At 45.1% G+C, this 16,265-nt stretch overlaps 1 protein-coding gene across 4 annotated transcripts in view; it reads right to left on the bottom strand.

The window, feature by feature from the left end:
• LOC147632292 (DUF21 domain-containing protein At4g14240-like) overlaps positions 1-15,643 on the bottom strand; it is a 129,753-nt gene extending 114,110 nt beyond the window's left edge. Inside the window, exons 1-5 of one of the 4 annotated variants that reach the window (XM_086807103.1) lie at positions 15,350-15,643; positions 15,062-15,228; positions 12,188-12,264; positions 11,983-12,066; positions 11,618-11,731 (exon numbers count right to left, since the gene is read on the bottom strand). In XM_086807103.1, the coding sequence (XP_086663229.1) occupies positions 11,618-11,731; positions 11,983-12,066; positions 12,188-12,264; positions 15,062-15,228; positions 15,350-15,369 (462 nt within the window). In that variant the 5' untranslated portion in view covers positions 15,370-15,643. Of the gene's footprint in view, positions 1-11,617; positions 11,732-11,982; positions 12,067-12,187; positions 12,265-14,638; positions 14,801-15,061; positions 15,229-15,349 lie in introns of those variants that run through there. The other 3 variants (XM_086807101.1, XM_086807102.1, XM_086807104.1) reach the window with 3 other exon arrangements.
• Between the last annotated feature and the right edge of the window lie 622 nt (positions 15,644-16,265).

The following is a 16,265-nucleotide window of genomic DNA, read 5'->3' as shown; positions in this document are numbered from 1 at the left end:
CAAATCTCTCCCTCCTAAATCGCCGCCGACGGGTGTCAATACCCACCTACTTCCGTATTGCTGCACATGCACAGCTACACCAGCCCGAGTTTTCCTCCCACCTCAACTCATCCCTCAAGGTTCTTAAATCAATCAAGTCTCCCTCTCCAAGGTAAGCTCTTCTTGCTTTCTTCCCTCTTTCATGGTTTTATATCGTTTTCTAAGCTTTCATGGAAAGTTTGGAAATAGGGTTTAGGTGAGCTTCTCTCCCTTCCCCTCTCTCCTTTTCTCCCTTCCCTCTCTTTCTTCTCCCTTGTCCTAACCCTAGCCTAATGCATAGAGAGCTAGTAGAGAGCTTTGATAGAGAGCTCTCCATCAAAGCTTTCTATTAAGCTTTCTATGCAATATACATACGTTTAGGCTTAACATAAACTAGTTTTTCCATTCATGTGTGTATTAAGAGTACGGTTTAGGGCACTCACGAGTATTTTTTCTTTTTTTCTTCTTGCTTACTAATGTGTTAATGAGGACTAACTTTTTTATTTATTATGTTTCTTTTTTGTAGCCCTTGCAGATGAGATAGGAGAGTGCCAACTCCCTTGGCTTCTTGCCCACTTCACGAGCCATGGACTCAAAGGTTATAGCCATAGCATCAGCTTTCCTTGCTTCAATGACACTTTGTACATGGGGATCTTCATGCAAAAATTTCAGCTCTTGCTCCTTTGCCTGCAAAAGCTTCTTCATGTGCTCCAATTCAGCCCTCAATGCATTTGGCTCATCCTCATGCAGAGGCTCTTTTCCACGGGATGTTGTCCCATCAAAGCACGGTCATAACCTCTCTCAAGAGGCTTGTGCCTTCCAAGCAATGCATCGGAATCACGAAGAAGCACTGGACTGGTCTCTTGAATTTGGCACTACTAAAGGGTTGCCTTGGCTGTCCATCGAGTCAAGTGTCTATGTTTGCTTCCGATCTCAAAACACTGCATCTCCTCTTGAGAAAGAGAGACGACCGGGCTCTGATACCAATGTAACCACTCCATATGGTTGGCCTACAAATCGGAATACAAAATACACATCTTTTAGATCACTTAACTAACACCGACAATGAACATTATTAGCAACATTAAAACTAAAAATGACAAAGAACACCTGACACCATCACTGGGGCCAGAAAGGGCCGGCCCCCCCCTCAATACAGTTTGTATTTCTTGGAGTATTTATATGTACAAGTGTTCACGGGCCTCAAGGCCAGATTTCTCCATAACATGTAGTGAATACAATTGAAAAACAATAAAATTTTGTCGATGAATAATCAGTTGTCGGAGTAGATCAAATCACAGGTAATCTCCCACCTTCACTGGATGCACTGGTCTTCCAAGACCGTGCACCAATTGGCACGCCCGTACTAATGTCTGGCAAGGTGAAGCACTGTGGAGAGAGTAATACCTCGTGCTTCCAAGTCAACTGTGCTCCCAGTTTTCCTCATACCCACATGACCTTCAGTGGCTCCTCTAAATGAGAGGGCCCGATCAGGGTAATCATGGGGAAAAAAAGTCACTATCCCGGTGGCCCTCCATGGTGAAGGCAACTGGGAGTGATGTTTGTCTAAACAAAACTTGCAAAAACAACATTTAACTTGAATTTGATCTGAATTTGAAAAGAATATAGAAGCAAGTACCTGGCAAAGATTTCAATTCAGATCTTAGGAGAGAAGATCATCCCCTTTTAATGTACTCCTAATTGGTGCAAGCAATAGGTACTGCAAGTACATTAGGTACAGCAAGTACAACAGGTACTGTTGATATAGATACCGATACAACAGGTACAATAAGTACAACAGCTACTGCTGGTACAGATGCTGGTACAATAGATACAGTCAATACAACAGGTATTGCTGGTACAAATGCAGGTACAATCAATACAAACAAGTATTGTTGTTACAGATGTAGGTACAGTAAGTACAACAAGTATTGCTGGTACAGATGCAAGTACAAAAGGTACAGTAAGTACAACAAATGCAGGTACAAATGCAGGTACAGTCAATACAAACAAGTATTGTTGGTACAGATGTAGGTACAGTAAGTACAACAAGTATTGCTAGTACAGATGCAAGTACAACAGGTACATTAAGTACAAGTATTGCTGGTACAGATGTAGGTCCAGTAAGTACAGCAACAGGCGGGTACACTTCTGCAACAGGTACAGTACAGCAGTAACCGGGTGCAAGGACAGTAGGTGGGTACAATTTCTGCAGCAAGTACAGTACTTGCAGGCGGGTACAAACACACGGGTGCAACTGGTAGAGGTGTTGGTGGGTACAAACAGTATATATGCAGACGAGTCCAGCTGATAATAACAAGGTGGGTACTTTCCTTCAATTACACTCCCATTAACCCTCCACATGTGAGGGAAAAGAATTACCTCATGTAATAATAACTATAATGTTATTAATAATGTTGGGCACCCACATGAGAGTAAATGTCCAGCCAATATTAAAATGTGTGTGAACACACAACCTTATAATTATTAAGGTTGACAATACTTGAAGAATTTTACATTAAAAAAGGCCAAAAATACTTACCACCTGTTCACACGCCACAACTCCTCGTCAGCGGGGACAGCACACCCACGGTACACTGGGGGCACATCATAGCAAGCAAACACACGAAAACAAGTCATGCAAAAACAAGTTTATGCATGCAAACATAAATGCATGTGCACATGTAATGGACAAAATCTCCCTTTCATGAAACTTGTACAAGGATTTCTTGTCGGGCACAAAACTGGCGCGACAGAAATGTGAAGTCTTCCTGGTTTTCCTATGGAGTGACAGTCCCATAGGCAAAACACAAATCCTGGCATGGGCCTTTCGATGGAGTGACAATCCCATAGACAAGGTCGGCACAAATTTCAGTCCTACCATGGAGTGACAGTCCCATGGATAAGACGCAATCCTGGTCATACACGGGTGGCAACAAACAGGCTCCCGTCTATATGGCACAAAACCGGTCACACACGGATGATACACAACTAGTTCCCGTCCATGTGACACCAAATGACTGACCCCTTCACATGGGGCACAGGCCTAGCCACGTGTCATGATGGTACAAATCTGACCACTTTATGGAGTGACAGTCCCATAGAAGTGGCTCCAAAAATGGAGATGCACCAAATGGTGACATTGTGGCAGTCCTGATCATGGGAGAAAGCTTCTGTATGCAGGACTCAATGTGTGGGAGTCTTTTGATGTGAACAATAGTTGGACTTGTTTGTGGATGCCGACTGGACAAGAAGCCATTTGCAGGCTTCAGGAGTTCTACTATGACAATTGAGTTTCCAGCCTTATGAAGTGTTTTGTGTGCAAGTTTGTTTTTGCACCACCCTTTGGTTTTGTCTGAAGACCAAGGCCGGTTTACAATTGCCGGGACAATCCCCAACTTCCCCAAGGGGGCAAGCTTGTGGTTGTCTGATGAGAGTCACATCAAAAGCTTCAACTTGTGGAAAGTGAAAAGGAAGTGCAAGAGGAAGTACAGGACTGTGTCTTTGCCTGTATAAGGTGAAGAGAAAAAGTCAAAGATGAAGCTCAGGAGAAAAGACACCAAGGACAAGAAGTAGTCGGCCGAGAACAAGAAGCGGTTGAAGTGTTACGGTGAAAAACTTGGGTTGAAGGCTATGGCTTTCGACACTTTGTCACCGGTGGTATCTTCATGGAGGCTTCATGGGTTCAGAAGGCAGCTTCTTTCTATGTTTAGCAGTGGTGGTCTAGTATGCTTCATCAGCAACTTGTGCTTACCACTTGGGTGGAGTGCAAGCAGGTTTTGGGTGCCTAAGGATGTATCAAATGAGGCTCAACAGGAAGTGGAGGAACTTGATGAGGTTCTTATTCCCTAGCAGATACTGGCACACAATGAAAGAAAGGTACGAGGTAAAGTTTCCCGTCGCTATCTTGTGAAGTTCAACAACTATTCACCGATGGATGCGAAGTGGATGGAGGAGGGTGACTTAGTAGATTCACCTCAGGTATTGGAGCTTTATCTTGATGCCTTCGAGTTAGAGCCGACCCTTGCTATGGCTCATTCAGGTTCAGTAGAGCTAGGGTCTGGAGCATTGCCTGATGCTCAAGAGGGGGGTAGCACCTCCGCTCCCTTGTTACAAGCAAGCTTAGTTGTCATCTAGGAGTCGCTTGGTGACATCTTTGTATTCACTCGAAGGTACTAATGCTGATAGTACATCTGCTTATGGGACTTCTATGATATTGTGTACTAGTCACATGAGATGGTAAAGTTGGGTATGGTTCATAGTCGGCCGCACCATGAACTATAACTGCAACTAAGGATAACTCTGTCTACATCTATGGTTAACAGAGATGGTTTTTGCCTTTGGAACTAAGGTATGACTGAAGAAGATTGGGACATTGATCTTTGTCGTATGGTTCTGGTTGTTCTTGACCACAGCGTTGGTCAATTGGATATTGAGATGGATACTACTTGTGGAGCTGGTCTCCTTTGGAATGGCATGGTTTGGTTGAGCTCAAAGTCTGCGGCAACCTGAGCTAACACTCCGAGACTCTATGGAGGGCATAAGTCTTGTGAGCAGTCCTTGAGTTGGTTTGGTTCATGGATATATGGATCAAACTCTATTTGTGCATGTATGCATACACTTTCTGAGGTATTATTGTATTCTGGTGCCATTGGATCCTGGTACCCTTGAGAATACATTGGGAATACTCCGGATTGTGTCGTGTGAGGCATGTATGTTGGTATGATACATCAAGTACTTTATTATGTTCATGGTGTACCACTAGTTGTGGGTCTTGCGGGATGGTGTACCACTAGAGTGGGTAAAGCATCAGGAGGGACAGATGTGGAAAATACATAGTGGATGTATTGTTTGAATGCATTGAGCGTTTTCATATGCTCATGATGTACCAACAGTCGTGGGTCCTGCGGGGTAACCATGGGCGTAAGGCTTGCGAGAGCAGCCCTTAGACTGTTACTGTAGGGTGGGTAAAGCATCTTGAGGAGCATATTGCTTGCCAATGCATGTGTATGTCATATCATATGTGTGTTGTATGTGGAATGACGCATGGTTTTGTTTTCAACTAACACAGGTTACGTGTTTCCACTTGGTTGTAGACTTTTGCTGCAAGTTCTGAAGGAACAAGCAACAGTTGTTTGTGACTTTGACGTGACGGTGTGGCCATATTGTGCAAGATGATTGTTTCATCATCTGGCACTTGAGGGCCATAGCTTTTGTCATATGGAGCGTCTTTGCTCATTGGATGCCTTACTATGCCATTGAGTGCAATCGAGGATGTTTGCCATTTTTCAAGAGGGGGGGCATGTTACGACCCTATGTTTTTCTCTTGACAGTATGCAAGTGTGCACTAGAACATGGTGGTCAGTCTGCAGGACACAAGTGCAAGCAAGACTTTTGCCAAACAGTCACACTTGGGGTCAAAATTTTGAAGGACCTTTTTCTTAACCCATGTGAAAAGGGGGGAGGGGGACAAAGGATTTAAAGATTTAAAAAACCAATCCCCTTTATGGAGGGATCGCGGCCCATAAGCTATTCTAGGAGAAGCCCCTTTTTGTGGAAAAGTCGGGCTGTAGCAGAGAAGGGGGGTGTTTTTCCTAGCGGGCAAGGCTCAAACTATACACGTGTGCTTTTTCTCATAGAGGGGGGACGGCTGCAAAGATACGCTGTTCTATTGGGAAAAAAAGCACTGTCGGCTGCTTGCTGAGGGTGCTTTTCCGCTTGCTCTCTCTCTCTCTCTCCCCCATGGAGGGCAGTCGTGGGCAGGACTGGATGGAGGTGGGCTGAACACAGCGGCAGTCGGGCTGCAGAAAGCGCACAGCCCCCTCCCTCTCCTGACTTCTGGTGGGCTGAACAAAGGAGTAGCCGAGCTGCAGCTCTTTCTCTCTCTCTCTGTGGTGAGAAGCGGGCAGCTCTGCAGGGAGGGCTGGTCGGGCAGATGCAGCAGATATACGTGCTCTTCTCCTAGGAGGGCTGGTCGAGCTGCAGATGGTTGTAGGAGGGAAAGCGCAGGACTGCAGGTTCCTATCTTTCTCTCTCTTTGCCAGCAGGTCGGGCTGTAGGAAGCACATAGCTAATATCTGTCTCTCTCTTCGCAAGTCTGGGGAAGGTTGTGGGAGACTGAAGGTCACTTGGATGTGTTTCTTGGCATGGAAGTAATGCAAGCTCGCATGGGTGCATGTTCATAGAGAAGATTTCTTTCTTCTTGCTTGAAAGGAACGGACTGACCTCCAGTTGTGGGCATATCTATGTTTCCAGATGTTTCATGAGGAAGCAGGTCCTTGGATGTATGCCGTTGTTGGCACTGTCTTTGAATGGTGCTGTGTATGGTTCTGTGGAAACAAGACAAATGTTTCAAGGGGAAACATGCCTAAGGGTTTCATGCGGAAACAGGTCGTAGGTTTCTCAAGGAAACATGTGTCTTTGGTTTCTCCAGGAGATAGGTCACATGCAGGCAGTGGGTACAGGAATGGACACATGTTTGGTACAGCCTTGCTACTAATTGGACAGGGATTCGGGAATCCATGGCTGAGACAGATAGTGTCCTTGGAAGGCAAAGAGGGTTGGTACAGGTGTGTCGACTGTATAGTATGATGTGTTGTGATGCGAGTTCTCTTTTAGGAAACAGTTTGGAGTCGTTGTGATGATGCAGGAGCACTGGATGTGTCAAGGTGTGATGTTGTTCATAGGGTGAGAGGCTATGGATGGTTGTGGCAACCCTGATCATGGGAGAAAGCTTCTGTATGCAGGACTCAATGTGTGGGAGTCTTTTGATGTGAACAACAGCTGGACTTGTTTGTGGATGCCAACTGGACAAGAAGCCATGATGCAAGGTCTTTGCAGGCTTCGGGAGTTCTACTATGACAGCTGAGTTTCCAGCCTTATTGTAAAAAAAGCTCTAGCTCCTCCTGTTTGTTTTCCTGTTCTAGATGTTGAAGTGTTTTGTGTGCAAGTTTGTTCTTGCACTGCCCTTTTGTTTTGTCTGAAGACCAAGGCCGGTTTACACCGAGCGTGAAAGATGGGGGCAAGCATGCAAAGGTCCAAGGGGGGGGAGACGAGAAGGGAGGGAAGTATGTTAAGGTTTAAGTTTCCACAACCTCAGAGGTAAAGAAAGGAGAGGAAGGGAGAGGGGTTCCCTTGTCACAGATGCCTTGGTGAGGAGAGTGGAATCATGAGCCGGCTGTTGAAAAAGTGTCGTATTGTTCTTCCCTCCAAGACTTAGGACACTTCCCCAAGGGGATGGTAGGTACTTTCACGTGCACTTGTGTAGATTCTTTGTGTTGGGGCATTGGAAGATCAGTTGGGCCCGTGGTTGGCTGTTGACTTTATGTGAGAGGGTTTTGACAACCCTACACCCTATGTGGCAACCCGTGATAGGTTCCTCTAGACCTACTGCCTCATAGTGCTCTAATTGAGAGTTGGAGTCGCTTGGTACCTCTGTGATGTCCACAATGTAGGATGCCACGCCTTCCACCGCCTAGAACCTAGTTCCGACTCATCACCATGAGGGACAAGGCCGCCTTCATACACAGGCCAAGACATGGTCGGCTGAGGGGTGGGAGATGAAGTGGGGGCTACCATGGCACCACCAATCCCTTGGTCCAAACCTTCTTCCGATTTCAACTCCTATGGACCATGCTCTTGGGGAATCCACATACGGGCAAAAACCCCATAATGTAGTACTCTTATACTTCTAAGCCACGGCCAACCAATGAGTAATAAGTAAGCCCCCCTGACTTCAAGAAGCCAGATCACCACAAAGTCAAGCAAGAATGGATTTCCCGGATTACTGCAGTGACACGTTGGACACTAGGGCTAATCTAGAGAAGACCAAAGAGATTCACTGCCATCTTATTCTCCTAGAGAAGATCTTCCACAGAGAAAGGTGCTTCTCTATTCTTACTTATAGGTACTTTACTAAATGGTGGGCAAGGTTCTCACAAAGCTAATGGTAGAGAGAGTCAATGGGGAAAATTCAAGAACATGAATCTTCTAAGGATAATCAACACAACGATCCCTTGATGAAGAAGACATCTCAAAAAAGTTTTGATCCCTAAATATGTGAAGCCAACAAGATCAAAAGGCCCCGTTACCATTTTATACTCTAGAGGTTGATAAAGAAGAAGGACAAGCCAATAGTTCCAATTCTGGTCAAAGACAATATGATGATAGCTTGAATCAAGTATTTGGAAGGAATATGCCTAGAGGTAGAGGGAAACAATCCCATGTCTCACCACCAATCTACTCCCCTAATATCTATGTTCCTGATGAAGATAGTGACCCTTCTTCTCTCCAAAGATTTAACTATCCTCCACTTCCTTGCATGGTCATAGATGAGTCCTTGCAAGCCTTAAAGGATCTCTAGAACCATCCCTCTGTGTTGAGACAAACCACCTACCTCCCTCCTCTCACACAATCCAAACCACAGCTTCAGCTCCCATGTAGAGCTCACATGTATTCAATTGTGAGGGAATGAGGTTTTGTATCTCCCTGATGGTTTGTGGGGGTGGTCTTGATGTGGGCGAGGCAAGAGGAGTGTTAGATGTTTTGGGGTTACGTGAGGTGAGGATCTGAATTCGGCCTAATCGCTCTATTGTCGCACCCGACTGCTCCTTTGCTAAGGGGGTGAAGGAAGACATCTCTTTGCCTAGATGGAGGCAAATAGAGATTGGAATTCATGGTGGTTCTCCTGAATCTTCTACTAGGCGGTCTTGGGCACGGCCCATTGGCGCAACCATGAAGTCGCCAAGGTAAGTCAATAGGCGATCATCCACTAGCACTGTGGTCCATGTCATGAGTTCTACCACACACTCCCCTGGTAGCGGTTGCAGTTTCCCTAGCTCCTTGGGAAGGCAATCCTCTTGGTTACAAGGATGGAAGGTGCAGAGGAAGGTGTTCTTCAAGGTGGCCCAGTCCGCAAAGTGGTCAGTTGGGAACTGGCTGAACCATTTTTCTGCAAAGCCTTCTAGGGTGGAGGGAAAGAGTACCAAGAAGGCATCCTCCCACTCAAGACCTCGGCTCTTGCACATAGAAATAAACCGCCGGATGTGGTCATCTACATCTTTAGCGGTGGATCCTTTGAAAGTGGGAAGCCTGACACTTACCCAACCCAACACTGTGGAAAGGGGTTCCACACCAAGAGGGTTGGTTGGACCAAGAGGGTTGGCTAGGCCTCTAGCATTGTTACCAAAGGTGGGATTACCAAGGTTCGCTGCCATAGGGAAGGGTGGAAGAGGGTCCCTGGGTGGTATGTAATTGACTATAGCAAAGTATTGAGAGAGGACTCTTGGCTAGGCTGACCGGACTACCAGAAAAGCGTGTATTGGGCATACAAAGGACACAAAGATAAGAGGTGAGCTAACAGGACTCCAACTTTCAAGTGTCCCGCTGGGCGTGCCAAATTTTTAGTGTATGTATAGGAGTTTTGGTTGCCCAACAAATTGTGGTTCTCCTCTGGACAGTATGTCCGGAGTCCTCAATACTTATAGCACAGTGCACACATGAAAAAACAAGCTAGAATACGAGTGTAGCACAACGACAAGAATGACAAGAATACTGTAAACACTTGCATTACTCCAAGACACTGTTACATGCCCTTCAGTGTACCATGAACACCCAACAGTGGTCACAGTGAGTAGGACAAGGCACACGCAGCAATAACAAGTGTTTACAGCACTCAATGAATTGACTCAATGAACAGGACCAGATGAAAGGATTAAGGATAAAGGATGTAAGATGTAGGATGTAGGATGAGCTGTGAGGGCCATTTAAATGATTATTGCAAGACGTGGTGGGGTCGGTGGGGTCTCCTATCTCTGGTAGATGCCATCAGAGTGATAGGCCTTCGGTTGAATCTCCTACCTCTGGTGGTAGATGCCCGTAGGAGTGACAGTGCGGTGCTTTCAATGCCAGTGCATGCACCTCTCATGTATCCACTGGTGGTGCACTTCCATTTCTGGATAGTCCACCGAATTCTCCAGGATGGTCCAGTGGGACGGTCCAGAGTCAGGGTGATCCACTCTGGCAGTGTGGCGGTCCAGGTTCGGGATGATCAGTGTGACAGCCAGAACAGTCCAGTGTGGACACCCTTAGTGCCTACACTGTGCATTGATGGTCTTATTCAGCTTTTTGCCAAAGCCTTCCTTGCTCTATCTGCGACTAGCGTTTTCCTGATTTTTCAATTCCAGACTCTCCTTCTCAAATGGGGCTTGTTGGAGTACTATCGCTCTTACAACTCAAGCTATCCATTCTACATAATAGATTCTCTATTCTACCCGGTATTTCCATTCCTCGTTCATACGCGTTGATTCATCATCTGCGGCTGGGCAAACATGGCATGCATCTTCTGCATCAAGTTCCTAACCGGAAATGAACACTTGAGCCGCAATGTGACATTGGGCAAGTGTCCTGCAATAGAACACCATGTTGTTCACCTCCTGTGCAGTACACCTCTATGGCATATGAAAATGTCCTAATTGGCAGGTGGAGGAACTAGATCTCTCAGGACGGGAACGTTTGGCTCTCGGAAAGACACTGCCCTCATGACACATTGGGTGCATGGTGCCCAAGGGTTGTGGGCTTGGCTGTGACGTTTGTGCTTTCTCTGGTCCAAGTGAGTGAGTGGTGATCGTAGTGGTTGCCTGGTTGGCACCAGAAAAATATGTAACATTAGTCTCAGAGGTGTCTTGATTATCCTGTCTCCTTAAGTGCTGTCTTGCCAGAAACTTCAAATGATAACCAACTCCATACGGGTACAAACCCAAACATCTCTATCCTCTATGCTGCATCACTCGCGAGAGGGGGCCGAAACCATCTCAGAAGAGGCAGTGAAACCTCCTGCATAATTCATAGTAGACTAGGCATCTGCATGTGTCATGCCCTCCGTCTCAATCCCTCCAGTCCTGCATACCGGTGCATCCCATGGAATGCCCATAGCTCTCCTAGACTCAATCCAAAGGCAATGGGAGGATACTCTCAACTGGCCGATGGCAATCCACATCGCATGTGATAGCGTCAGCATCTGTAGAGATACTCTGGTGCCTCATTGAATCCATCCTCTAAGACCCTCAAAAAATACTCTCTGTAGAACCGGAGCTTCCTAGGAAGCTCTGGTGGAGACACTCATGTCCGATTCATGTGAAGCCGGTCAAGTGCTGGAAAATGATGTGGTTGATCTTTTGCCAGGTGAGATCCAAGAATAGGGAGTCCAAACTGTGCTCAAAAGTGAGGAGGCTGTCTATCTAAAGGTTACGCATGTCAAACCAGCTAAAGATGGCCTAAGTGCGTTGAGAGTTTGTTATGATCTAAAAGTAAGATGGCAGTTCGTCTCTCAATGAGATGAGGTAGCATGCATTGCTTACCAGTGCTGCATTTATCATTAGTGGTCAAGTACAGTGTGAAGCACCAAAGGTTCAAAGTCTTGGAATACAATCACAACAGTCCTTTTTACTGTCTTCGAGAGATAAGCGTCAAAGAAGGGTGGTGGCACCTCCAAAACCTCTCATAAGGACCGAACCTCAAGATAAATTAAAACACAGAATTACAAAGGTTTAAGAAATGTATAGTTCCATAACATTGGTTAAATCAAAGGAAGGATGTCTACCTTGCCAACAGGATAAGCTATTGGAAAGCAAATCAGCATCAACATACGGACCAGACAACCCAAATTTGCTCCAATTTCAAGTCCATTTCTTGAGCAAATTGCTTGTGGAATAATCTACAAAAAACATAAATCAAAAGGAATCTGGAGCAAATTATCATTTTCCTTTAAATTTCTGAATAAGTTTTGAGTACACAGTTGAATAGCAAGTACAAAGCAACCCAAACTATGCCTTCACCCTTCACCTTTCTAAATTAGGAAAGTAAGACTGATTCAAAAATCCATATCCTTATGCTTCTTATTTATTTTGTTTATCCACGTGCAGGAAATTGACAGATTCAAAATTAAAAAGTAAAGAAAAGGATTACCTCACCAAATGCCAGCACAAAAGTGACAGAAAGAATAACAGCGACCAGTGTGTTGAACATGTTGTCTAAAAAAACTGGCAGAGCCTGCAAAGTTCATCTATTTTATTTGTTAGTACTAGCCTTGGTTGTTGTCACCATTGACAAAAGACTAGTCTTAACTTTTAAGGCTTGGACAAGATGTGATAGCACACAAGAACACCCTCACCTCCATTGCAATAGCATTGCATAGCACAAGTGTTACTAAAAGCTGGTGCTGCTTCTTGACAACTTGGAGAACAGCCACTGCAAAAGAGTTATAACAAGAGTGTTAGTATACACTCAATGCCCCCGCCTCTCAACATGTATCTCACATCAATGTTTGGTGCATATTTGTAAAGGCCCCCATTATGAGGAGAAGCCATTGGTGCATGTGTCTTTGGTGGGAACCCCGGCTTGGATGCCGATGGGGTCGTTATTGTGACCATTAATGATTACGAGATGGACAAGGGTTTGAGCGTGGGCCCCGATTGGGGGGTCCCAAGAGGTCCGGGGTGAGAGTCCCCCGGCCCAACGGTACGGGTTCATTATTAGTGGGTGGTGGTCGGTTGGCCACGCTGAGGATGATGGTGGCCATGTCTAAGCCGTGTAACCACCCCCATTGTATAAGCGTTACTGCACCACCCGCAACACTATTTATGGACATAGTTATCACCAACTAAGGTATCCAATGCTTGTGAGTATCCACACCCTCTACACTTAGTACATCCTCCATCTAGATTCTGTCAAGATCACCATCTAAGCTATACTTGTTGAGAGAGCACGGGTGGGCAACACCGGTAGAAAGGAATGCTGAGTGGTGAGCGAAACTGTGAGAGAGAGAGAGAGAGGAGGGAGCAGGAGAGATTGAGAGAGAGGGATAGAGAAGAGAGAGAGCCCAAGGATGTACGGTGGCATGGAGAGAGAAAGGGACAAAGGGAAATAGACAAAGGGGGAGAGAGAGAGAGGGTGTGTGTGTGTGTGGAAGGAGGAAGAGAGAGAGAGAGAGAGAGAGAGGATGTATGGTGGCAGGGAGGAAGAGAGGGTGTGTGTTGTGTGTTGGAGGAGAGAGAGAGAGAGAGATAGGGAGAGGGAGAGTGTTCCATGCCCACATCCCAAACGAAGGACTCTTGACACCAAGGATTTGGATGACTTCTGCTCTTCTTTAAGACAATTTTTTGGCTGGGTAAGGACATCCAACTTTATGATAATACGTTCCATAAATGTCTAGTAATGAAGACGTCACATCTAAATAAAGGCAGTCTGTTAAATCCATTAAAGATCCTAGGTTGCAGATGAAAGAGGGTAATTTCCATGGGTTTGTAGAGAGGATATACCTCTGTCTTCATGGAAAGATGTGAAGACTTTAGAATTAGCTCATCTGTTCGTGGAGTGCCTACTTAGACTTGATGAGCTACTAGCCGGCATGGACAATGACCAGGATAGTAAGTTTGACAATCGCTTTTAGAGGCTGCCTTTCAGAGGTTGGATACAAGATTGCATATGAGCAGTCAAACTGAGAGGGTCGATTAGATCATTGAGGATATGCTTCATGCATATATTGACAAGAGGTAAACTGATTGGGAAGAGTATAAACCAATATTAGAGTTTGCTTATAGCAACGTAAGCATTCACTTAAGGGCTTTTCAGCCTAAATCTTAACTGAAAGCGGGATTAAAGAAGGAAAGAATACAATAAGCTAAAAAACTTTTTGAGGATAACAACCAAATGGTTGTGACCCAAGCTGTTAAGCTGGTTCACAACAACATTAAGCACGCTCAAGATTAGGCAAGAGGTATGTAGACTCATACCAAAGATGGGTAGGGTTTGCTGAGGCTAATAAAGTCTTTTTGAAAGGTAACTCATTCTTCATAAACCATGACGATAGGCGAATTCCCTAGTAATTGTGGTCCATTCACATTGCTTAGAAAGATAATTGAGGTTGCTCACGAATTAAAGCTACCATAAGGATGCAAAGTGCATCCAGTGTTTCATGTAAGTCCCTTGAGAACAAAACCAAGCAATGAGGATAATCTAATAGATAATGAAGTCCTTGTTGAGTTTGTAGATCAACCTAGTCTTCCACATGAGCTAGGAAAGATTTAGAACCAAGGACGAGACATACTTGACATATTGAGTGGTTAGAATATCTGGTAAAGAGGAAGGATGTGCCATAGGAAGATTCAACCTAGAAGAAGGTAAGCAATTTAATAAAGAGATTTCCTGATGATGTTACATTTTTAAGGGGAAGAAAGTCTTAGCACATCCTGTATTGACAAGATTCCTCTAGGGACGGGTGCACAAATAGGGAGTCCAGAGGGCTTAACCAATGTTTGGGGCGGCCAATGTGAAGTAGAAAAGCCTTATGGAGTGTCCAAAGGCATGAATTGAATGATTAAGGTGAAAGGCCACATGGCAAACATTAGGGAAGGGGCAAAGTGGTCTAGCACTTGTAGAAGCCACAAATTGTAGAAATGCCTGATTGAAATATCGAAGGAAAGAATCATGCAAGAAGGAGACCATTCTATGGTTGGGTGGAAAATATAGAGGCCCTCTGCTAAAGTTGAGGTGTCCTCCTAATTGTTGTTTAAATGTCGATTCGCAAAAAGCTACTGTAAATTTAGGGTTTGGGGCTGCATACCTGTGCATAGAGGCTACACTTGAGGATTAGAAGTGAAAAAGTAGCTAAGGGAGGTCCATCCAACAAGGAAGGGCCACTCCCACTTCTTGAATATACATGCCCATGAAACCTGTTCTTGAAATAAGTTGAATCTCAGCCATGGGTGGGTGTTCCCGTCCATGCCTACATTGCACAGCGCATGTGTAATACAGAGCCTTTGGCTACATAGCACTATTAACATATGAAGGATATAATAAACAACGCTACATAGCATTATTCACAATTTAAGGACATGATAAATACCCCTACTTTAGGCTGATCTTTGGGTAAGATAGGCGATTTTGTAACCCCAACGACTAGTCTACATTGTTTTTGCATGCAATGGGACAACCCCAGTGACTTTAGTTACAATGCACACACAGAGTCCCTAGGGAGCACACATACCTGCTTGTTTCTGCTCTCTTGGGCTGCCACTCCTTTGTAGGACCTCCAGCTCCACGAGGTCCAGCGACATGAGGCCCAATGTGAGACCAGACATGAGCCCCCCGAACACCACCAGAAACACACACACACAGGCGTCCTCCCAAGACCCCGATAGCTTCCCCACTTGCCTGCAACACGCACGCACACACACACACACACAAATTCTTCGTCAGACGCGCACACACCAAAGAAAGAGAGAAAAAAAAAAAAGAGAGGGTAGGACTTCAGACACCAAAGCTTCCTCCTTACAACTGATTTGGAAGTATCATCGTCGTCCCGAGGTTCTCCTCTATTTTCAACAGTCAAAGCGAAGTGCCGAAGAGAGTAACTCTGAATAAGGTTATGAGGGGTATCCTAAGGCCGCCAACTCTAGCTTAAACCGTGCATGGCGTTGGTTACAACAAGCAGACACGAGCTTACGTGGCCTCCTATACCCTAGGACACGTGGAAATTACTTCCCCGCGTGGGTTACGTGGAAACTCGACACGTGTCTTTTCCCTTAAGAGAGGCACTTTTTTCATTTCGAATTGACTGAGATGTCCGGACACTCCCAACTTGCAATTGTGAAAACACCTCCCACCACGCACGTGAAAATCCCGTGTACACATACACGCTCCTTTCGCAAGAGGCCAAGAAACTCGTGACATGAGAGTCATTTTTTCCCCTTCCTTTTGAACGATTTTGTCATGATAGCACATGAGGAAAAAAATGGAGATCTTGATTCTTGTCACCAAGACAAGATTATGAAAGGGGCCAAGAAAGTCATGCCAAAAATAAACTTTATCATGAAGCTAGGTCCACAAGTCGTGATTTGTCATAAATCTCTTTTTATCTAGTTCCATTATTTTTGGGTTTAGGTCAAAAGGGCTATTGACTTTGTATATTTTAGGGTTTAAGAGGCTTTTAATTCAATGCCACCTAAATACTTTAATGCCCCCCAATTCCTCTCCCAATATGTATATACTACCTTAATAAAATACAGTGTACATGCCATGCCCCCTTCTGTATATTTCTCTTCTTCTGTTTGGGTGTTTACAAATCTAAGCACGTTTCAAAGGAATTCTCCATGAAAATCGTGGTGTGGGTGGGAGGAGACAACCATCTTTGGGGCGAGGGAGATCTTCCCCTGTTTTTGAAATATTTTACAACTTTTTTTAAACAAAAA

The sequence above is a fragment of the Cibotium barometz genome, chromosome 13 (genome assembly GCF_041138505.1).
Source record: "Cibotium barometz isolate CiBa-2024 chromosome 13, ASM4113850v1, whole genome shotgun sequence".
NCBI classification, from domain to species: Eukaryota; Viridiplantae; Streptophyta; class Polypodiopsida; order Cyatheales; family Cibotiaceae; genus Cibotium; species Cibotium barometz.
This window is presented reverse-complemented; position numbering and strand designations above follow the sequence as displayed.